Below are 23,862 nucleotides of genomic sequence, written 5' to 3'. Positions count from 1 at the left end.
TAGTTCCCTGAGCAGAAGATTTTTCCATTTCTAGGTGAGACAACAGTGCTCTGTATGAGTAATAAAGGGTGGGAAAAGATATTACCTGGGCAAGCAGAACTCTGTTACCCTTGCCACACCATCTTTTTGTTGAACTTACCTGTCCACAAGGATCTATGTGAGTTCTTTTTGGTTCTTGTTTTATCACCAGCTCATCTCAGTAGCTTCTTTTTGATCTCCCCTAAAAGCTCTTCAGTCACAAATCAAAGCCCATGTGCTTCAGAATACAATTCAAACCTTGTGTTTCAGAATACAACTGAAAACCTGCTATTGTCAGCAATGATTTGTGGTTCCCAGTGGCATAAATTAGCTTCACTTCTCCTCATGGATCATATTTTCTAAGACTTCTGAGTGGTGTCTCTGCTGTGGCCATACTCCAACCCTTCCTTCTCTTTCTTGAGCTGCAGAAATTTGAGTCTTTTGAATATATCTGCTTTTGGTCCTGGTAAAGCCTCCGAGAGCAGCCCTGAAAGGGGCCTTTCCTGCTCAGGAAAGGTGTGTGCCACTGTTGTTGGAAGGATGTAACCAAAGGTGGATTTCCCTGAGGCCCTGGCCCAGCTGGTTTAGGAGGTTCATACTCCCTGCCTGTGCTTCTACTCCTTCTCCTAAGCAACTACTCATTCCCACTGTTGCCTTCTTGCATAAGTTTGTAACCTTTGTGAGGCTGTGCTAAAAACAAGATTTAAGTGGTCTGCATTAAAAATTGTTGATTCTTTATGGCGGTAGGGAAAAGAGCTTGGGAGTTCCTTAAGCACGTGTATCACGGTACTACAGTTTGTCAGGCCATTGCCTCTGCAAACTGGAACTGTTCTTAGTGTTTGCGTCTCAGCTGCTAGCACATGCAGGAGTGCTTTTTGCTTTGTTTTGTCCTGTACACACGTGAGGCAAATGAAGGCAGAAGTGCTTCTGGTATTTCCTAACTTTCAGTGCTTATACTTAACATCCTTGTATTATTTCCACACAGTACTGTTGTGTGTGGTATGGTATGGTATGGTATGGTATGGTATGGTATGGTATGGTATGGTATAATCGGCATATGTTCCTAAAGGCCCCTTCCCTCCCAGCACTTCTATCCCCAGTGCGGGAACAAGAGACACATGCATTCTTAGGATTTAATTTGTTCCCTTTCTGGTCTGGGATTTTGCCTGTAGCAGTAGCACAAGCTACATCCCTGTTCTCCAAAGCAATAGATGTTTTTTTTTCTTTCAGCCATGCAGCGCCAATTCTGAGCATTCCAGAACATAATGGTATTTTCCTTACCATCCTTCTTCACCTATGCATACCTTGGGAATTTGGGTGTACATATCTCTGTTAAAGAGAAAATGAGTGAACAGCCTGCAGAGCGCTAACAAATTATCCTGATTAGTTTTATCCATAAATGCATAATTCTTGTCAATAGAAGCTATGCAGAAATGAGTTTTGATAAGTAAAAGAGATTTGTTCTCACTAGGTTTTCTTACATATTTCTCCTATAAGTAGACTGTCATTAGTAGATTAAAAAATAATTCTTGGATGCTTTGCCACTGCATTTAAAACCTCTAGCTGTAGCTCTCGGTCATGCCTGTAGCTCAGTGCCAACTTGTTTAGATTTACTTCACCAAAGGAAAAGCAAATAGAGAAGGGAAAAAGAAATATAAAATAAACTCAGTGTTAACAGCACCTCTGTGGTGTCTACTTTACAGGTTTTATGGTAAAAAGTATTTACTGTAATTGTTTTTTGCCATGGTGGGTACGAAACAGCCAAGATTAAGAAAGGAAACAAGCATTCCTGAGGTCACACAACAGCCTGAAAAACCATCCCACAACAGATACAGGAACATTTGAATGATAACTGTCTCAGAGTGCATTTGGGAATTGCCAGTAATAGCCCCTCCAGAACACAAAAATGACTCCCACCTTCTATAGACCACTGCTTCACTGGGAATTGTGCCCACTTGAGCAAATACTGAATTTTGCACAATGTCTTAGAATATTTGAAAGTGCAGGCTCAAGCTGTTATGTTTTAGGCTGAATTTATAGATTAATTTCTATCTAATTTAGAGAATCCTCACCTATAGTAGATGCTTTATATCTTGAATACTTCTGTCACTTCATCCTCTACTTAATTACTTTCATTCTTCCCTAATTGAGTTTAGGTTAATAACTTTGATAACTCAGACACCATCTGGCATGGGAATATAGATTTCACAAGAAGAAAGCAGCAGAACTACACTTGAAGTTCAGCTATATTTTTTTCCTCTCTCTTTTAAAGAGAAATAATCAAAAACAGGCATGAAAATATTATAATTTCACAATTTTTAAAGAAACATGTACCATACCAAATCCAGTGATGTATAACTACAGAGTGCACCTTAGAATTCCTCACATATACTCATTCTGTTAAATAAAAAAAATAATAACGTGGTTGTAGCTATGTGATTGAGGCTTGAAATGAGGCTTATTTTCACATCTTTTGTGTGCAGCTGATAAAAGCTGGTTGGTTAGATTAGATATACCTGGGCTGCTCAGGGCTGAGTTTGGAAGGCATGAATTGATGAAAATTCATCATATAAGCATTTTACACTGGTTAATCCATAGAGCAGGATCAGCATCAGACTATTATGAGGGATTACAGTCTGCACAGCCACGTGGAGGATGAATATAGAATTTGCAGAAATTTCAAAATGAAGAAGGGAATTGGGGAATGCTGGGCTCTGAAATTAAGGCATTAAGGATCATCAGGACCCAATTAAGAACCAGGTCCAAAATGCTTAAACAAGAGAAGCATAGAAAGGGGGGAAAAAATCAGAAAGGGAGAAGGCACAGCTGTGAAATTAAATGCATAGTAATTGATATCTAACAGATTGGGAGGTTTATATTCTTGACAGAGTTAAACTTCTGCTTTCTAGGTGCTATAGTGTGACAGAGTGAAATTGATATCACTTTACTTTTATCTGAGTGTTTTTTCCTGGGTTGTGGACACCTTTTGCATGCCCAGTATGGAGGAGAAAACCCTTTTATGTGTACTGGGGAGATATCAGTGAAAATAACATGTTTTTCAGTACAAAACTTTGCCTGCAGAGCCCTCTCAAGGATAATTCCAACAAAAAGAAACAAAAAAGCAATGATTCAAATGATTGATGATAAATACTTGTTAATTTTGTGTATTTATTTATCTGGTATAATACTGTTGTCTTGAAAGTTCTGCTGAAGATTACCACAGGATATTTAGTGCCCCTTTAAATGCCCAACACCACTTACGATTGTCTTAGTAAGCCCTTTTCAGGCTGAATTGATGGCTGCACCATAGCTATCACAAGCTTGTCACAGCTGCTGGCCCTTCCATTTACCCGCCCTAGCTTACGTGTCTGCTGTTACAGAATGTACCCATCATAGTAAAGCACAAGGCATTTGAACAGTCATAATAAAAAACTGGCATTGCTAGTTCAAAGTGTTCAAAAGTCATAATTTACTATATCTAAAATTGTAAGTTTCTAAGAGCTTCGTCTTGTGATTTTTTCATTGTGACAGGTCATGGATTTTTCAGCTTTCTCCTGCAGAGATGAAAATGAGATCTTATTGCAAAGGAAACAAACAAGCAAAAAGCACTGATATTTTCTCATGTAACGCCAAGATCTGACTTTCCAATAAATATAAAATATTGCAAGACTTTAAATACAATTTTAAGAACTGGAAATACTGAACACAGGCAGCAAATTCTTTGCTCACTCTTATATCTTGTATGCTTCTTAATGTTCCAAGTTGGAACAAGATTTAATGACTGTCACATAATAGTAGAGTAGAATAGACCTATGTGGTCTTCAGGCAAGTCTGGAATTTTACTTTCGCTGTTGATTGGATTCAGTCAGATTATTCAGAAAAAGAAAGAAAAGCATTGTCTGATGGAATTTACAGTAAATATTTGTGCTTATCAACCAAGAATAAATAATTTCCATAGAAGGTGCTAGTATGAATTTACATACATACCTGGTGCAGTTACAGTTTCTTAAAGAGGAAAGGCTGTCTCTCAAACAGAAGAAAGCAAATTCAAATGACCTGCCAAAGGGAATTTTGCCATAAGGGGCAAAATGCATATTATATCTTCATAGAAATGTAGGATTTTCTTCAGAGGAGCACATGAAGTGAGAGCTGCTATAACTCAGTATCTGTACTATTTTAATGATAATTAAGACCAGAAGAAGGCATAACTTAAAAAGTAAACTTGATAGTAATACCACAATATAAGTATTCTTATTTTGTTGTCTGCCTCAGTTTTTCCAGGGCAGATGGTCATAACTGAGAAGGGAGAAGGCCATGTTTTTCTTATTCACTGTAAGGTATGTATTGCAGCAGTCTGTTCTCAGAGGGAAAAGAAGGTGAAGTAAGCAATGTCCTTCTAGCATTCACTCCTCAACCTTATCCTATGTCAGTTCTTAACAGCTGATTTCCTGTGTCTAGATTTGTTCAAGTTAATATGGAATACGTAACTAAAAATAATGATTAAGATCCTTCCCTTTTCCTAGAACAAGATGGGAGTAGATGGAAAGGGAAACTACTTTTTTCTCTCTCCCCCCCCCCCCCCCACCCCCCCCCCCCCCCCCCCCCCCCCCCCCCCCACCCCCCCCCCCCCCCCCCCCCCGTTGTTGTTTCTTCTTTAGCTTGACCTTTAAAGGACTTTTACAGTTGCAGCATTTTTTTATGTAGCTGACCTATTGGTTTTTTCCGTGTCTGTTTTTTCTTTAGGCATAAGGTGTGTTGATTTGGGGTTTTTTGATATGAAGCAATTTTGGTCAAGTCTCCACCTATTCCGCTTAGACTTTAAGATAACAAAAGTTATTTCAAATGATAGAAATTAATAAATCTATAATTACACTAACAAAGGAAGATGAATAGATATTTTAATGAAAGTCTCTCACAGAAATAAAGGGCAGTTGCAAGACCACACAACCCATTTACTCCTAAACACAATACAAGAATTTTGTACATGCTTCCACCTCCATCTTGCCTTTACCCCAACACAAAAGCTTGTCGTGGACATCAGTTAGTTCACAGTATACGTCACTCTAGAAAGCCTATGGCCATCAGCCATGCTCACAGGCTACCTCACAAAAGCATCATTAAAAATGGCACACTGTAGTATTTCATTTGTACTTATTAAAGAGTTCTCCCCCAGTATATCCTACTTTTGAGAGAAATTCCTGGAGATAATAAAAACTTAGAAAACAAGAGATTTACTTGAGAAAAAAAGAGGAAGTGTTTATTTAAATACATGCAGTTCCCGTGAATATTGAGCACTGCTGCCCTGATTGAGTAAAGCAACTTTATCTTAGAATAGTGAGTAAGCATATCAGTGGGGCTTTAACCTCAGTGTTGAATTACACAAGAATAGTCATAGTCTTTAGGATCCTTATTTAGGATCCTAAACATATATTAGGATGTTTCTGGGCACTGGAGCAGAAATGTGAATTAGTCTCGAAGATATACCTCATCTATTACAAGACAAAATCTTGTAGGCAGAACATCTAAATCTTGCTGTCAGTTGATGATATTTAACCTTAATAAACTTGTGGCTGCTCAAAAATGAAAATTTTCATTTGCTTGCTGCACAGGAAGCTCAGCAGGTTTGTGATGGGGCACAGGGGATATGGCCCACATTCTGACCTACCACAGTACAGCACTGTGTACATTTATGGTACAACATAAAAATGACTAACACCACCATGCTGTATGCATGCAGAATATCATGAAATATTAGACCTATGCTTGTTTTCATCAAAGTCACTGAGTTTTGCCTTCGACTCACGTGAAATAGGATTATGTTTCTGATACGCTTTCTTCACTTTTGTAACAGAACAAGAATTCCATAAAGAAGATTAATTTCCTCATGTTTTATAGGAAACCTAGGTCACCAATTGAAATGAAATCTGTATCTACCTGATAGGGTATATCTGATTTAAAATCAGTTCTGTACATACTTATTCTGTCTTTGTAGAAGGAGCATCTCTAATATATTAAAGCTAAATATTTTTTTTTAAAGGTAAATATTAAGTAAGTTAATGCAAAAAAGAGGTTCCGTATTACATGTCAATGAAGCATGGTCACCAAAACCAGACTGTAGTCCTGGGGTAGATATCTGGCCACACTGAAGCTAATTCTGAAACCACTGTTGGTTTCCATGAGATAGAGGTACTACCTTTGTCATGAAAATTAAGAGTGTATTTTCTAGTTTGTTTGTTTGTTTTAATTTCATTACTCCCTTTTTGTGTATATTACGGGATTTTAAGATTTTAAGTAGAAAAGTATTCTTTTATCAAACACAATATATTGTCCAGCTGTGGCTTTCTATTTGGAAAATGTGGGGAAAGTTAAAAAATGTGAAAATCTATTTAGGATTCCACCAAACTATATGGACAAATTATTGCTGTTTAATGCAATTATAACTTTTGCAAATAATTAACTAGTTGCCTTTAGCTAATTTGTGAACTGCTGTTCCAGGTTTTTTTTTTATATTGCGACTTATTTTTATATCTACTATTTTAAAATGCTGTGTGTTTCATTTCTGATGTCATAGCCATGACATGTAACCTACCATCTGCATCACTGCTGTGATGTTTTTTTCTCTGCAAGGTATGTTAGAAATTTTGCTGTATATAGTACATGACGATCTGTTATGACATTTTTCTTCATGAGGAGGACGGGAAACTAACTCACGAGTTATTTTATCTCTTGTCATAAGTGAAGATAAATGTCATAACACTGATCAGCCTTCATGTGTTCTGAATGTGCAGTTATTTGCATTTTCCCCTCACTGTTCTTCAGGACTGAAGTGGCTGAAATGACAGGTGCAGCAAATGAAAAGTGCTGAGAATATGTGGGGAAAATAGAAGACTCAATACTGAAAGATATTAATAACTTATTCACTGCTGTGTCATCAGTGAAATAACTGATGTTATTTCCTAACATCATATTAAACTAGAAATACAAACTTGCAATATTTCTGTCTGCATGTGTAATCTTCAGATACATTTAGAAAGAAGAGAAATCATTGTTTTGAAAATTTGTTCTTTGCTACTTGCCTCTTTATATATGTGCTCATATCTGTTGTTGGCTAGAGCTCCATAAGGTTTGAAGGTTCTTACAGATCTGGTTCCTGTTAACGAAGAAATGGTATGGTGCAGAAGTTGGATTTTTTTATTTACCTACTTATTTATCCTTGAACAATACTTGATGGTCAGTCAGTATTCAGGCAATCATCTCCTTTTCCAGCAGCCTCAATCAGAATACCAGCACATAGTTCTCTGATGGCATCTCTGTGCCAAGGGAGATTAAGGGATATAACAAGCTTTCCATCAGGTTTCAGCAGCAGCAACCAGCCTGAACTAATACTGCAGCATTTCTGTAGATGTGTTGAAAATGAGCTTTTGAGATTGTGTATAACAGTGCTACCAGGTGACTTCTACCAATACACATAAATTTTGCTATAGCTAAATTTTAAACTGTCACTTAAGAGCCGAAGTGCTGGCTTTCAGAGAGGCTGACCATCTGCATTCTCGTAGATCTCCTTTTTTTCAGCCCATCTCCCATGTTTAACTAAAGCTGAATTCGGTCATCTTTTGCTGTACTATTTGTTGCTGTCTCATAAAAAAACATTCAGGTCTGTTAATAGTAAGCCTATGGTGGACTCTTAAACCGAAGTGGTACGGTAGTTACATGGGGGCACGTAGTTGTGTTACGGATTGCATAAAGATCTTCCCAGTTCTTTTCCACATTTCCTTATCCCTAAAGCAAATGTGCCTATGAACTCCTCTGGTATTACGCAGATCTGGGCATGCCTTGTCTGTCACAGAATTATGAAAACATGGGGAAGTGCACACACAAATGTAATCTACACATTGTGTGTGTATCTGTATTCTTGATACTGAAGTTAACTGGGGGGGGGGGGCATGGCTATGACTCACATTCAGAATCACATTCAGGAAATAAAGTACTGATCTGGAGAAAGTGAGATGAGAAAAGGCTGAACAAAGAACCACATAACGATAATCAATATTCCTTTGGAGAAGGGGGCCACATCCAGGGGTCACTAGGAAGTAATGGGCTGAATCTGTTCACTGGCATTTCTGCATGTCTTTTAAGGTGACCAGGCTGTCTTGTCGCAGAGCAGTTGTTAGACATTTTTCGGGTTGTACAGAAGTTTAGGTAAATGTTTCGAGGCATACGCAGACCTCTGTCTTATATTATTCTCATTAGAGAGATTCTGGTTGAAATGAATGGTTGCATTTTTACTGTTATGCAGGGTTAGGACTGTTTTTTGCTCTAGCTTGTAGATGTCAGTATGTGTAAGTACATTTCTTCTGAATGGTTGGCCTGATGAGGGTAAGGAAGGATATGCAAAGCAGAGTCTCTTGCCCAGGTTCCCCAAATCCAAGTGCTGTACAATCAGGAAATGCATTATAGCATCCATTGTTGCTTCGGCAGGAAAAGTGTGCTTTACATATGCAAATACTGCTCAGAAGTTTAACTTAATAATTATCAGCTGGAGTCTCCATTGATGAGCAGCTGAGGCTAATCATCAGCAACGGAATCTGAATTAACTACTACTAGGTTTTGATTGAGCATACTTGTCTCATGCTTGTGGTTACTGTAGCAATTGTAGAAACGTAGAGGTATTTTTATAATCTTTTCTAAGCTTATAGATATTTATTTCTTGTACTTTCTGTACTCTTAAAAAACACTGTCAAATGCTCTATTTTAGACTTTTTCCCTTCCTATCTCTTCCACAGTGTTTGACTGAGCAGGAGCCAATATAGAAGAGTTTCAGTGTTTTACATCCCACTGCCATGAAGGATAGTCACAGTACTGTGTACAGCTGCAGGGGTGCATTTGGGCACATGCTTTACCTTAGAGCGCTGTAATGGCTGCCTGCTGTCGATTATGTGTTCTGCTATATCAGGGCCTCAGAAGTTACCTTAACACCAAGCTCACACCGGAACACAGAGAAATCTCTGGGCATAAGATATCCAAATGGTTAATGAAAAAAGAGATGCAGCTCCTCCATAGGAAATCTTCAGATTAGCGGATCCCATTGTCTTCCCTCCCACTCCTACTGTACACCAGGGAAATTCAGCTGGCTACGAATACTTACCCTGCAGATATCATTCATATGCCTTTTCCTAAGTGTGCCTTATTATTCACATCACACTCCTACAGTCCCTCCGCAGCTTCCCTTCTAATTATTCCCTGCTTGCCCATTCCTATGAATAACCAGTGGCATTCACCCACATTCTGCCATTTAAGGCAGTACTATGAATTGGATTTCTCATTTTCCAGGAGGTGCCACAATTTATTCAAATTCATCCGGATTGTAACTCTGATTAATTGAGTTGCAGAAGGTTTCAGCTTCAGGGCACAGACGCCCACTAGACAGTGGTTTGTGTCTACCCCCATAGTGGAGGTGGTAGAGGGGAATGCTTCAGGGTAGAGGCAACCAGGCTAGCTCAAACCAGCTCCACTGACCGCTTAAACTGAGTTGAATGCTTTGCACTGCAGGAGGTAAGAAGTGTTGCGTGACCTTTTGGGTCAGCTAAGCTGTGGGAATGGTGACCTCTAATTGAATGGTGATAATGTCTGCAACTGATCTAAAAGGGGTCATTTATTTGTGACCACTGCTAATTTTGATGTGGTTGTTTATGACCAAAAGTCATTACTAAGTGATGGCTGGTCATTGGCTCTGTAGAGATGTGCTTCTGCCAAAAATACTATAGGCAGCACCTCTGAGCCTGGATAGAGCGGTCAAGGACAGAAGGGTTATTGACCCTCTTCTCTTATGGGCTTCTCTGCAGTACGCTTACAGAGTGTTGTTGGAGTTTTCCATGCAGTACCCATTTGGTGTCTGAACATTTGAGTCTTCCAAGCTGTGACATTGGCAGTCTTTACCTGCATGCAAAGCTTTTGAAAAGAAAGAGAATATCCTTCTAGCTTTGTGGAGAAAGAGGTTCCTTTTCTCCTCTTTCTCCCTGCCTTCCCCAACTGCTACAGAAGTGGTTTGCCAAAAAATCAGCATCTTTACAGGAGTGGGGCTTGGAGAAAATAACAATTCATCAAGAGCACAGATGGCTTATTTAGACTCTAATAGGCATTAAAACATTATTTTCCCCAAGCTTTACTCCTGATATTGATAACGTGTTATCTTTGCCAAGTTCCCCTCTTGATAACATGTTATCTTTGTCAAGCCAAGTCCCTGATAAAATCTTATTTTCACTCAGTGCTTACTCTGATAAGACATTATTTTCGTATGTCTCCACTCCCAATGGAAAAGGGGGAAATGTTATTTTTAGTCCTTTTCTTGGAGAGGCACATATTTTGCCAAGGCAATGAAAAGCAGGGAAAGTAAGAATGAGAAGACAACAGAAGAAAGGAAAAAAAAAAAGTCATTGCATTCTAGACAAGGAAATGAGGAAATAATTTTAAGACTTATGGGCTTTTGTTTTAAATTTGCTAATAAGCTAACATTCATAACATTAGCTAATAAGCTAATATTTCATTTGAAAAAACTAAACTACTAAACAGAGCCACATCCATTTTCAGGAAAGATGTATGATATGTTTCGATTTTCTTTCCCTCTTTCTTCCTGCATTCTGTTGCTACATGCTTTTTCTTTACCTGGAGTCTTTTACTGGTTACCATCTCTGTTATCCCTGTTAGAAGTACTCATGGTGTAACCCGGCAGGCCACTAAACACCACACAGCCGTTCGCTCCCCCTGCCAGTGGGGCGGGGTAGAGAATCGGGGGGGGGGAGGCAAGATTCATGGGTTGAGATAAAGACAGTTTAATAGGACAGAAAAGGAAGGGAAAATAATACTACTAGTAATAATAATGATAAAAGAATATACAAAATAAGTGATGCACAATGCAATTGCTCACCACCCGCCGACTGATACCCAGCCGGTTCCTGAGCAGCAGCCCCCCAGCCAGCTTTCCTCTAGTTTATATACTGAGCATGATGTCATATGGTGCGGAATATCCCTTTGGCCAGTTTGGGTCAGCTGTCCTGGCTGTGCCCTCTCCCAGCCTCTTGTGCATCTCCAGCTTTCTTAGTCGGTAGAGCATGGGAAGCTAAAAAATCCTTGACTAGTGTAAGCACTACTTTTAGCAACAACTAAAACATCAGTGTGTTAACAACATTATTCTCATCCTAAATCCAAAACACAGCACTATACCAGCTACTAGGAAGAAAATTAACTCTATCCCAGCTGAAACCAGGGCAGAAGTACCAGAATTACATTCATTCAGCCAACACATAAACAGCTCTCTGCAGTTATGCAACGTGATGCCGTCGTTGACGGTACAATTGCTAACTGTTTCCGAGACACAACCCCTTCCTCATTTTGTGTGCAGAGCAAATGCAGCAATGCAGTGAGTGGTTCTTGGACCACTCTGTTTAGTTAATTAAAAGAGACTGGAAGGTGTCATGAACAAGGCAGGGGAGCATAGAAAGAAAAGGGACAGCTTTGTAGTTTATGAAGTCGAATCTGCTCTGGAAAATTGTTTCTGTCTCTATCACCGAGTTAATTATATGATGTTCATAAAACAAAGCTATTACAAGTGACTGCTAGCTATTTTTTTTCCCATTTTCTGGGTTTCCAGCTTGCAGACTCTTGCATTACAGAAATGTTAAGTGTATGCTGTTGCCTATGCAGGTGATGAGGTCTGTCCTCTGAACAAATGAAGTGCAGTGTTGAAAAACTACATCAGAACCATCTCAGTTGTGCATCCAAAACTGGTATTTTCTTTTGGCGTTAATGACTCCAGACTTCTCTGCCCTGCCTGTAAAGGGGGACTGATAGTACCACCTTTCCCTCAAATAACTTTGAAAAATAAGTCACTGATCCCTGTGCCGCATTCAGGTATTATAGTGATGAGCATCATAGGCCAATGAGGGAACAAATAAGTCTTTTTTCAGAGCAGGGTATGTGTGATCACAAACCGAATGATGAACTGAAACAAGCTACTGAACAGCTGTGAGCACCATCCATCCTGTGCACGCAGTGATGCCAAGGTTCTTTGAAATAAAGTGATGATCATGCAAGTAATGATCCTGTCATCAGGCACAAGGGAATGACAGCAAAGATTGGATGGGAGACCGTCATTCTCACATTTCAAAACTTCTGATTGTTTGACTTTTGTGCTGGGCTGACCCTGGCTGGATGCCAGGTGCCCACCAAAGCTGCTCTATCACTCCCCTCCTCAGCTGAACAGGGGAGAGAAAATACAACAAAAGCCTTGTGGGTCGAAATAAGGACAGGGAGATCACTCAGCAATTACCGTCCTGAGCGAAAACAGACTTGACTCGGGGAAATTAGTTAATTTATTGCCAATCAAATCAGAGTAGGGTAATAAGAAATAAAACCAAATCTTAAAACACCTTCCCCCCACCCCTCCCTTCTTCTCAGGCTCAATTTCACTCCCAATTTCTGTACCTCCTCCCCCCAAGCAGCAACAGAGGGATGAGGAACAGGGTTATGGTCAGTTCATGGCATGTTGTCTCTGCCGCTCCTTCCTCCTCACACTCTTTCCCTGCTCCAGCATGAGGTCTCCCCCCACGGGAGAAAGTCCTCCACAAACTTCTCCAACATGGGTCCTTCCCACAGGCTACAGTTCTTCATGAGCTGCGCCAGCATGCGTCCTTTCCACGGGGTACAGTCCTTCTGGAACAGACTGCTCCAGTGTGGTCCCCCACGGGGTCACAAGCCCTGCCAGCAGACCTGCTCCAGTGTGGGCTCCTATCTCCATGGGGCCACAGGTCCTGCCAGGAGCCTGCTCCAGCGCAGGCTTCCCACAGGGTCACAGCCTCCTTTGGGCGCATCCACCTGCTCTGGCCTGGGGTCCTCCATGGGCTGCAGGGTGGATATCTGCTCCACCATGGTCCTCCATGGACTGCAGGGGGACAGCCTGCCTCATCATGGTCTTCACCACAGGCTGCAGGGGAATCTCTGCTCCAGGGCCTGGAGCACCTCCTCCCTCTCCTTCTTCACTGACCCTGGTGTCCACAGGGTTGTTCCTCTCACATATTCTCACTCCTCTCTTCTGGCTGCTGTTGTGCAGCAGTTTTTCCTCCTTAAATATGTTATCCCAGAGGCGCTACCACTGTCGCTGATTGACTCAGCTTTGGCCAGCAGCAGGTCTGTCCTGGAGCCGGCTGGCATTGGCTCTGTCAGACATGGGGGAAGCTTCTAGCAGCTTCTCACAGAAGCCACTTCTGTAGCCCCCCCATTACCAAAAACTTGCTACACATCCCAATACACTTTGCAAAACTGATGTTCCGCGGGTGTAGGGTTTTGTGTGTGATACTTTTAATTTCCGAATCCACTGATTGTAGAGGGCTATTTTGTTCAAAGAAAAGACAGTGGGGGAGCATCTCCTTGTATATGAGCAGCAGGCAATAATGTGATGCTTTAAGTAAGGCTGGCCTGCAGTGGAATTGAATGGTTCAGGTTTGAGTTCAATAAAACATGTTAGCTTGTGCTTAAGTACCATTAACAGCAGTGGAAGTGAACACAGACTCAGCACTTAAAGGACATGCTGAAGTGCCTAAGTGCAATTACTATTGCCTAAGTCCAAAGCTGATGGTTGATTGGCGTCTCATGTGGAAACAGTCTCTTCTTACCAATGAACATGTAGTTTAGCACATATGTTGTACATGCCAAATCCAAGAAAAGCTTTTGCTTAGTACTGATGGGAGCATCTTTTCTGTCAGAGCTGAGGAAACTTGTTTGGGCAGTATGGAAAGGCTTGGATGTCGTTTCTTGTGCTGTCTCTGTCTAGTGGACATCAGCCTTCAGTGTTCTTACTGTGACATCTTTCAGGGGCACAACTTTCTACCACTGCAACTTGGAAGCATAAGCTCGTAATTGCCTGTCATGTTAATGAATTAATAATGTCACGTTAGAATGAAGAAGTTCTGTGTTCACAGATCTGGAATAAATTGCTTAGACTATATTCCACTATTAAGGTGGTTATTTGGGCAAGGTTTTCTACTTCCAGCTGAGATCACACTGCAGTGATTCACAAAAAGGCGTCGGAATAAAAAATGCCTTGGGAAGTGTGAGAATAGGCACCTTGGGATGCCTTAGCACCTACTCGTGGAGGCATATATCAAGTACCAAACTGTTAACAAAAAGGACTTCATTCATAGCTACCCATATAACCAATACCTACCAGAGCATCCAGCTGAGCAGAAGTGCATAGAGTACTAAGGTGTTAGATGATTAAAGCTGAGCTAGAGCTCCAAAAGAAAAGGGATAGTTTATCTGCTTACACAGAGCTTTTATGTCTCCATACTCCTGACTGCAGTCTTCTTATTTTTCTTTTTCCTTAGGGTCCATGGAGTTCTCTACAATGGTCTTTATGGGGAAAAAAATAATTGTGGAATGAACTTCAAAAGATTTTGCTCATGGCCTTAACAGGGGGAAATTCATGAGGGTGGTTGCCTGCTATCCCAGTTCTTTCTGCAGAATGTTGGCTTTTGGTTAAAATTGTTATACTGCTAGTCCTCAAAGGGTGCATTGATAATGTGAATTTTCAGATGTGAACAAATGTGAAATGGAGGAGTGGTGTTTTCTTGTATCTGTAGTCAGACAGACTGAAACATTATCTGTGAGCAGCCTAAGTCCCTCTTATTTCAGAGGCAGCCTAGAGTTCACTGTCATCAGTTAATTCATTATAAAGGCATTACACGCTATTAGGCAGGGAATGAATAACAGTTAAAACACATAGAAACCTCTAGACCTCGTAAAGATGCCAAAAAACAAGTAGCTTGCACTTCAGATAGCAAAAGAAATGTAAAAAATTAAGGAAAAAAATCCCACAACATGCTATGTAAATTTGCCTGCCTCAGTTAGTTCCTAACAAAATTTTAAGCATTTGAGTTCAGATCAGGATTGTCTGAGAAACTCAGGATCCCTGCTCCTGCAGTTGTCTTCTCCTCTGAATCAGGGTGATTTTTTCTTTCCTGAACTCTGCTTCTTTCTCCCTTTTCCAGCCCTGCAGTTAACCTTTGGCTAAACTTTGTTTTCTCTGTGGCTCTCTGCCCAGCAAGCTTCCAACGCTGCTGGGTCCTTTTCAGCACTATCACCTCTCCAAGTCTGGTAACTACAAAACTAGGAACTTGGTGTAATGCTTATCCTTTAGGTTTTGTATGTAAGAAAATTCCACTGCTTCAGTCCCTCTCCTTTCAAATAAACTGTGCTGGATTGCTTTCTGTAGGCTTTATTTCTTCCAGTGTCTTAAGGTGCTCTGCTTAAATAAGGTTTAATGAAATCTCTTGCCTTAAATACAGGTGACTCCATATATGCAGAAGCATTCAATAATCCATAGAATTTATAACTTGCATATTGTCAAGTTTTCTGAATTGTTGGACCTACTGTGATGATAAGTCATTGACTGCTGTCAACCATGAAATAGTTTTTCAGGTTTGTGTTTGGGTTTTGTTATGTGGACAGTGGAATTTTGTAGATCATTTTTATTTCTTTGGTACAGTTGTATTAGCACAAAAAGTCTGAAGTAAAAGGCTTGACACAGATAGAAAAAAAAAAATAATATTAAATCTGAGACTGCCAAGGCCCAAAAATAGAGCAATAACCCGAAATGAAGAATAAAAAATAATAGTTTTATTATTATTTATTGCACCATTCAAAAGTATTCTGCTTGCTTCAGAGCACAGCAATGTTCCTTGCAGTGTTCCCTGTGAGATCTTTTGTCCCAAAGTCACACAGACCTCGTTATGTGTTATTTTATTTTGATTTAGATTAGATAAAAAGTGCCTAGACATCAGCTCAGAGCATTCTTGCTAGTTACTTAAAACTATAAAACTCAAGTGCAGTGCAATCAGTTTAACTCTTCTTCCAAGCAACACACACAGTCAATCAAATATTAGTGGTCCCTTACATTAGTCCACTTACTCCTTCTTCAAAGATGAGGTAAAACATACAGCCCTTGCATTGCCTTGAAAACTGGTGGGAAGCAGATTAGAGTAGCATGTGTTGGTGTTTACCTACTAGGCAGAAGCTCCCAAGAGGCATTTTGCCATGTCTGTATGTTCACTGAAGTAAAAATATCTTCACATGTCCAGTCTGGTAATAGGACTAAATCAAATAGTACCTTGCCACCAGCCTTGCCAACCTCAGGTGTGCAAAAACTATGAGCTAGACCATCTCAACATTTATGACAAAAATAATTTGATTTCTGAGTCTTAAGATCAGACTCAATTCACTTTTGATTTTATACTTTTATTTCAAATGGATCCTGGAATTGTCATATTATCATTTGCAGCAGGCAGTTGGGGTGTTACGAATATACCAAATACATCAAGAAACACCTGAGAAGAATCAGCAACGTTAGTAACAAAACATGACTTGTCCAGCAGTACAAACCCTGAGGAGATCATCCCAGAAAATGTCTTAGACTTAGCACTTTGTAACAAAACATGGATAATTTTTATAGTAAATCAATACATTTCAACTAGTTATATATTTCAGATCAAGAAGCTAGCTGGTTGTCTAATTCCTGACATGATTTCTTTACTGCCTTTTACATACTAGCAGAAATATGTACTACTGAGAAGACAGTAGCAGAGTTTACTGGTGTTTAAAGCTGAGGCTGCATAAACACTGAGCTGGTCTCATTAGTTGCTGCAGCTTCCAGTCTGAGGCAGTGAGGTGGCATTTTCTTTCAGTCCCTTTCTCAGACTATGCTGTTTTTTCTAAATATTGTGTAGAAACAGTTCAACTGTTCTCATGAATATAGCTACAATTGTTCAGATGTACAAAATGGTATCTTTTTTTGTTAATTTTTAATTTTGGCAAAGCAACATTTATGACCTATCGATTTATGTCCATAGAATAGCTAAAGAGAATTCTAAATTTTTTCCATATTTTGAAATTTTGATGGATGTTGTTCTGAGATTTACATCCATATCTTGCTACCTTTTCTGGTAATTATTAGAGAAGGTAGCAGAATCCAGTGACAAGAAGAGGAAGAGATGGGTAACATCTGTGTCCTACTGGATATTCACCAAGTAGGGAGTTACGATTGCCAGTGAAGTCTTTGGCTAGATTTGCATTGTAATTGTATGTCTGATGATAACACGGGTCGGTTGTTGTATGAGTGAGTGGGGGTGCTGTTTTTCTTTTTATCTGACAGTGTCTACACAATACAGTCTTGCTGTCCAGTAATAGGAATGCAATATAATCACATCCAAATGAGTTTTAGTCTTCCTAGCTTGGATATCAGCAGCTGAGAAATAACACAGTTTCAGTTCCATGCCTTCCAAGCTGGATGGAGAAAGATAACTCAGTATTTTATTGTACTTCTGGTTGTAGCATGGCTCTGTCCTTAATGCTGATATTTCTGTATTGCTGCAGCCATGATTTTCAGGCTTTTCAAATCTGTCATTTCATTTTTAATAACTATTTGCTTGAGTGTTCAAGTTCCAAAATAACAGTGGCCAAACTTCAGAATCTGTCTTGAGACATTTTTCAAGCTCAGATTTATCCATAAGCTTTGCTAATGGTAAAAATAATAAATAAGAAAATTTTTGCAGGAGGAAGTCTGCAAGCAAATGCAAGATACTCTATCCAAATGGTGTGTTAAAACCAGAATAGCTATTTATATAGATAACAGGAAGTGCATACACCTGTATAACTCAACAATGGAAATTAGAATTGAGGTTTTGATTTCTATAGCTGATTTTTCATGAGCTCAGTTTAGGGGACTGCTCGCCATTCATGTAAATATGAAACAATGGAAGAGAACAAGCAATGAGCTTGTCTTTATAGCAGGGAGATAGTTTTGAGTCAGAGGGTGAGAAAGGTACTTGTTAAGGAGAACTGCTAAACAATAACCGCATGATTTCCATTTTCTAAACCACTCAGGGTGTTTGTTTGATAAAGTCAAAGGGACTCTCTGCATTGGAAAAATTATTAAATAGCAAATTTTTTTTTTTAATACATGCAGGTAGAAAGTTATTTCAGAGAAATACCATAGTATAACATACTCATGTATCTTCACTGTAAAGGAATGTCTTGCTAATTATGACACTGTGGATAACTCTCACTGTCCTTTGCTTTGTTTAAATTTGTTTTCAATTGAACATTTTTGAACAGTAGTTTAGTTTGAGTTTTTTTTCACCACCTTCCAAGCATTTGTACTCTATGCATATATATATAGCTTTAATAAAGTTATGTGAAAATGTCTCCTTTGATGAAAACACATCAGCTGCATCCCTATTTGCTCCCGTAAAATTTGGTAGCAATAATGTACTGGGAAGTGATGGTAGAATGTGTTGCAATTCTTGTCTTTGATTATGGACCTTGGTTTCAGGTTAATTTGTCTTTTTTATACTTTATATCATCTAGCTCATTTTTTAATGCTGTTTTGAACAAGGAAGATACCTTTTGAAAATGTGAAAATGAAGTGTTTCATATTTCTGGAATATAACTTTTCAGCTAAAGGTGTTGAATTGAACCATTTTGCCTTTTTTCAAAACTGCCTTGTTGTCTTTTTCAGCCAAAATACTTTCCAGAATTTGACTCACATGTGTATTGAATGTTTCTGTCCTTCTCAACCTCTTTTTTCTCAGCAAGCACATGATACTGTGTTGCTAAATAAAAACCATCTGCTCCTCACATGTGAATCAGCTGGGGCTACTGTTTGGCACAAAATGTAACCAAAATGCTGTAGTTTGACTGTGGAGGACATGGAGAATAGGAAAATTATTTTGTCTTGCATAGATTTCTAAAATATATTTAACTACATATTAATTGTCTTTGAATTAAATCCTTCTGTTCTTGACTGTCTTCCCAGACTAGAGACTGGCAGGCAGCCCTATCCAGAACAAAAGAAACACGTGCTTATCTTTTAGTGTGGTTTTAAAATTAGTAGGACCTGTAGCTCATAGAACTTCAGCATTTGTCCAAGTTTACTATGCACTTAAGCATTGCCCTGAAGTGCCAAGTCTACATAAAATGTGGCTGTATTTGAAACACGTCCCTGCCTCACAATGCTGACATTAAAGGAAAGCACAACTTCAAGAATATTCTGACAGAAGTGTTTTGTTTCCTTCTGTTGCAGATGGGAAGCCAGTGTCGCTGTCTCCACTTGAATCCCAGCCCCACAGTCCTCGGTACACGGCGTCGAGCCAGCGGGAGCGCGAGAGCTTGGAAGTCCGCATGCGGGAGGTGGAGGAGGAGAACCGCGTGCTTCGCAAGCAGCTCAGCCTGGCACAGAGTCGCAGCCCCTCGCACCACCGTGGCAATCACTCCAAAACCTACTCCATGGAAGAGGGGACAGGTGACAGCGAGAGCCTACGGGCTGGCATTGTGGCAGGGAACAGCTCCGAGTGTGGGCAGCAACCAGCAGTGGAAAAATGTGAGGTAAATAAACAAAAGGAACCTGCCAGAAACAAAGCTTGATAGATTTAATCCTTTAAGGACATTGCAGATCCCTATCTCCTTCCCCCTGAAACTTTCTGCTCAGAAACCAGCCTCTTAAAGGACTACTGGGTGCAATTTTTTAGATAATTTGAAATTATTCTTTTTAAAAAAACTTTAAAACATTTAATTACCTGAATATCTTTTGAGTTATTATTTGATCAGAGTTTTTTGTCTTTTTCACTCTTGTGTCCCCAAACCTGGTGTAAAAATCAAAGCCTTGTTCCAAGCTGACTTCAATACAGCTGTGCTGATAAAGACCTGTGGCAAACTGACCCTGTGTGTTTCTAAATTAAATGAAAGCACCACAGTGCTTTGAAAAGCCTTATTCCTTTGTTTGTGCATCTGTACTAGAACAGTTCAGGGTTTACTATTAATTAAATTGTGGCTTATGGAGCCGGCCTGTGCTTTTGAGTCCCTTTCAGGAGTGTATCTGGTTGCTAATGTGGAACCGCCTGCTTTGCATGAGCCGTGCACAAGAGGTGTGGTTAGCTGCAGGGAACGGGAGATCTGTTTCTAAGAAGTTTGGGGGGGTTGTTTTGTTTGGGTTTCCCCGTTTTATGCCAGTAGTTTTGTGGATGTCATCCAGCTATTTAGTTGTCAGATATCTGAATGATGACAGTTCTGAATATGGATAGATCCAAAACATTGGTCTTGCTTGAAGGCCTTGTGCCAATCCCAGCTGGTGAAGATATCAAAAATAATTCCTCCATTTATTTCTACAAAGAGGGTAATACCATACCACCTTTTGTCTTGTGTTCTGCCACTGGGAAGATAAAAGTTGAAAGAAAATAAGTGGAAAAGAAGTCCTAATTATCTCTTCAGATAAAGTCTATTTAATGGGCAAATATCAAATATTGTTTAAAAATGAATTATTGCTTTCCAGTTGGACATCTTTGTACATCAGTGTGGAAAAAGGAACCAACATTATTTTAAGGAGAGGGAAAAGGAGGAGTCTGTTTTCATTTTCCCTCCTCCCAATAATGAGGGTCTGATGTTCCTCCCTGTAAGCATTTTGGCATTTCTTTTAATAAGGGAAGGTTCAGGCCATCAATAAGGAGACCTCACTTCTCCCTTATTATCATGCCACACAGTGATGAGCTGAATTTCGATTCTTGGTTGTTCAATGTAGCAACCAATTTGGGACACAAAAATAGCAGCTTAAAGGAGGAATAGTTTAAGTAGCCTTTCAGTTTATAATGTGTTTCGCCAATAAGTTTACTTGCTCAGTGGGGTTTAGCGTTGTGCTGGAGGCAATGGTTATATAAAATATGAAACCTCACTTTATTTGCCAACCCCCTATCTCACCGCATGCTATTTTGATAATGAAATAGCTTTTTCTTCTTTTTCTTAAGGAATTCATTCAGTTATTCAGTAATAGAAATGGAAGTTAAAATTAAACTTCCTTATTATCAGATTTGCCAGAGGTCTCATCATTTGTCCTATTACTGTAGATTCTGGTTCCATGTTTGTGTGAGTGGTATCTTGACTGCATTCACCCTCTGTTTTCAGTGTTTCAGTGGTGTAAACTAAATCTTTTTTAGTCTCTGACCCTGGATATTTCACAACAAGAGTCAACAACTTAGGTAGAATTAGACAAGAGTCCTGAGAAGAAGACTGGGGCTTTGGGGGAGACAGAGATAGGAATAGGTTGTTTATTTCATTGAGGCAGTTCTTTGAGATTTTCTGAAGCTGTCACTTCAGAATCTAATTTGGGATGGTCTTTAGTGATGATTAAAACATTTGAAAATGCAGTTACAATGAATGAACATTAAATATCTGATAAAGCATAATCTGTGTGATAATAATTGTGATCTATATCAAAAAATAGTGGGTTTGTTGCATTCCGGCCACTGCTTCCTACTCTATTGCATCACAGGAGAGCTCTTCTGGTGTTTTGAAATGGACCAGCATTATATTGCAAGAAAAAGTCAGAGTTCCAACCAAGTGCCTTCTCCCTGGAGGGAGCAAATCCCTGTCATGCCTTCCCAGTAGGAGGCAATTTTAACACAAACCTTGGAAATATAAGTAAGGGTAGTCCTTACACAGACGCAGGCACAAATAACAGGCTTCAGAAGAAGAGCATAATGCTGATGGAAACTAACAGAATTATATGACTCTTTCTTACAGTGTTATCCCGGTATCTTTCCAGCTTGTGCCTCCATAAACTGTAAATTCAGTTTGAATTAAGTGTGCATTTATAAATATTTTTAAAAGAGATTATATATTAGAAAATGGTTAATTAGCAGTATAGCATGTAGTAGGTTAGCATTTTTAAAGGCGTATTTGTATTGTTACTATTCTCAATGGTGTTGCTCAGTAGGGTTAAGCGTGTAGTGCTCCAGAGCCATAAAGAACAGGCCGCCACCAACTTAAGCACTGGACACAGGAAAAGCAGATGTTACTTGCCTCTGGGAAACAGTTGTAGCATATTTACATTTTTGTAACATGCTTCTAGTATCTCTTAACCACATTCAACAGTTATTCATGAAGGATTACGTAACTGCAGTGGAGGGCCTGGATAGTACTACTGGAAAATTATTGAAGTATGAAATGCTTTACCAAAGATTATTTTTAGCTATAAGAATTAATTAGAGTTAGTTAAGCTCATTATTTCACCATTAGAAAAAGTAGCCTGAGGAGGAAAAAAAATAACATCTGTTTATCTAGGCACCTTATACTCCTCATCACCGTGGGATCTAAGGCCCAGTTCTTCATGTGGTTATGGATGTTTTCTTCCCATTAATATTACACGAGAATGGACTTATATGAAATACTGCTTTCAGAAACAGTTGTTCCTGGTCTGTAGTGGCTAAAGTAATAGTTTCTAAACCATGTTAGCATGCACCTTGCATTATCTAAACTCCCTTTCCTAAAGAACTTCCTTAAATGCCTTTCAGTACCTGGGCCTGAGTGCTTCCTAAACTATTTAAAATCAAAAATACTTCTCTTTGTGTCCCTGATTCCCAGCATACAGGAAGAACAGCTTGATTAACTTTCACAGATTTGATTAGCTATTCATATCTGTATGTATAAGCAGAGGAATAATTCACTGAGTCTGGAAAGCAAGATGTATCATCAGTCTGTTGCTGCACTGAGTTCCACTGTCTAAAAGCAGCTCCAGTGAATGGCCTGTGTCCAGACTTCTTGCAACATCTACTAGTGTTGAACATGCCTATCATTCAATTTAAAGAGAGTGTTGTAGGAGGACAAACACTTTAAAGGAGCTCAGTTTAGTCCCACGGTGACTTCTGAATATCCAAGCTAGAGTTTGACAACTAGAATTATCATGAATTGTAAACAGTGAGGAGCAAGTGTAGCATGCGGAGCCTTGGTGTGAGATGTTTGGAGAAACATGTTGAACCAAGCAGACAGGCTGCTGCATGTTGTGGAAGTTGGAACATTCTTGGCTTATCTGGCTTCACTTCTAGGTGTTAGCTGCAGTCATCAAGTCCGAAGGTTGCGTGAATCACAGCGTCCAGTTCTGGTGGGATGGGGATACAATCTTCTAGCCATCTGCAGACAGAAAATGAGGAGTTTGAAAGAGCTGTGATGCTGCTGACCAGTTTCATAATCTGGGAGCCGATGCTTACAGTAGTATACTCAGGAGGATGCAAGTTGTTTGAAGTACTTCCTTCTTCCAGCCACTATTGCCCTGTCTTGCCAGGATTTGGCTACAGCCAGCTGCTCTCTATCCAAACATGTATTTGGGACAAGCATGGAGAAAACTGGAAATAAAACTTTTTTTGTTAGGATGCAAATATCTGCAGAGAGTTCAGGTTGTTGAGCTCATGTTGACTTACCAATTTTCCCACTACTTTGTTTAACAGTTAAATAATGAGGGAAAGTGAATCAAGAAAAGGAAGAGCAGACTGAGTCTTGCAGCATGCTGCAGGCAAAAACTTTGGAAAAAAAGGACTCGGTTTCTATTCTCTTTGAGGATTATTGCACTTTCCTAGAGCTGATTGCAGGCAGGAATAGAAGTGATAAATAGTATCAAACACCACAGAGAGGCTGAGCAGAAGCTATATGGATGCATGTGTCTCTGAACTGGAGGACATTCAGAAGAGCAGCAAGTGCTGTCTTCTCACTGCACCCTGGCTGAAACAGCATGCAAGACAACAGCACCTGCTAAAAGATGCCAAGGAAAGAATACTTTTAATTTTGAAACAAAGGGATTTAGGAAAAGGAGAACAGATGCGGGAAGTCCTTGACAGAGTAAACTCTGATTTTGTGGGGATTTGAAAGGTGGAGAGAGAGGCTGTGAGGGAGAGCTTTTCTGACAAGTAGAAGTAGTATAAAATTATGTTGACAGTGGTATGACAGTGCTATTCTGTCAAAACCCATAAAATGTTT

At 39.6% G+C, this 23,862-nt stretch overlaps 1 protein-coding gene across 3 annotated transcripts in view; it reads left to right on the top strand.

Annotated features, from left to right (window-relative positions):
• LARGE1 (LARGE xylosyl- and glucuronyltransferase 1) overlaps positions 1–23,862 on the top strand; it is a gene marked incomplete at its 5' end in the record, with an annotated part of 198,380 nt that overhangs the window by 37,105 nt on the left and 137,413 nt on the right. For all 3 annotated transcript variants that reach the window (XM_082311169.1, XM_082311170.1, XM_082311168.1), the window contains one exon: positions 19,148–19,449. In XM_082311169.1, coding sequence (XP_082167295.1) covers positions 19,148–19,449 — 302 coding nt within the window. The remainder of the gene's footprint in view (positions 1–19,147; positions 19,450–23,862) is intronic.

Source organism: Platalea leucorodia, assembly GCF_965183815.1.
Source record: "Platalea leucorodia genome assembly, chromosome: 4".
NCBI lineage: Eukaryota > Metazoa > Chordata > Aves > Pelecaniformes > Threskiornithidae > Platalea > Platalea leucorodia.
This window is presented reverse-complemented; position numbering and strand designations above follow the sequence as displayed.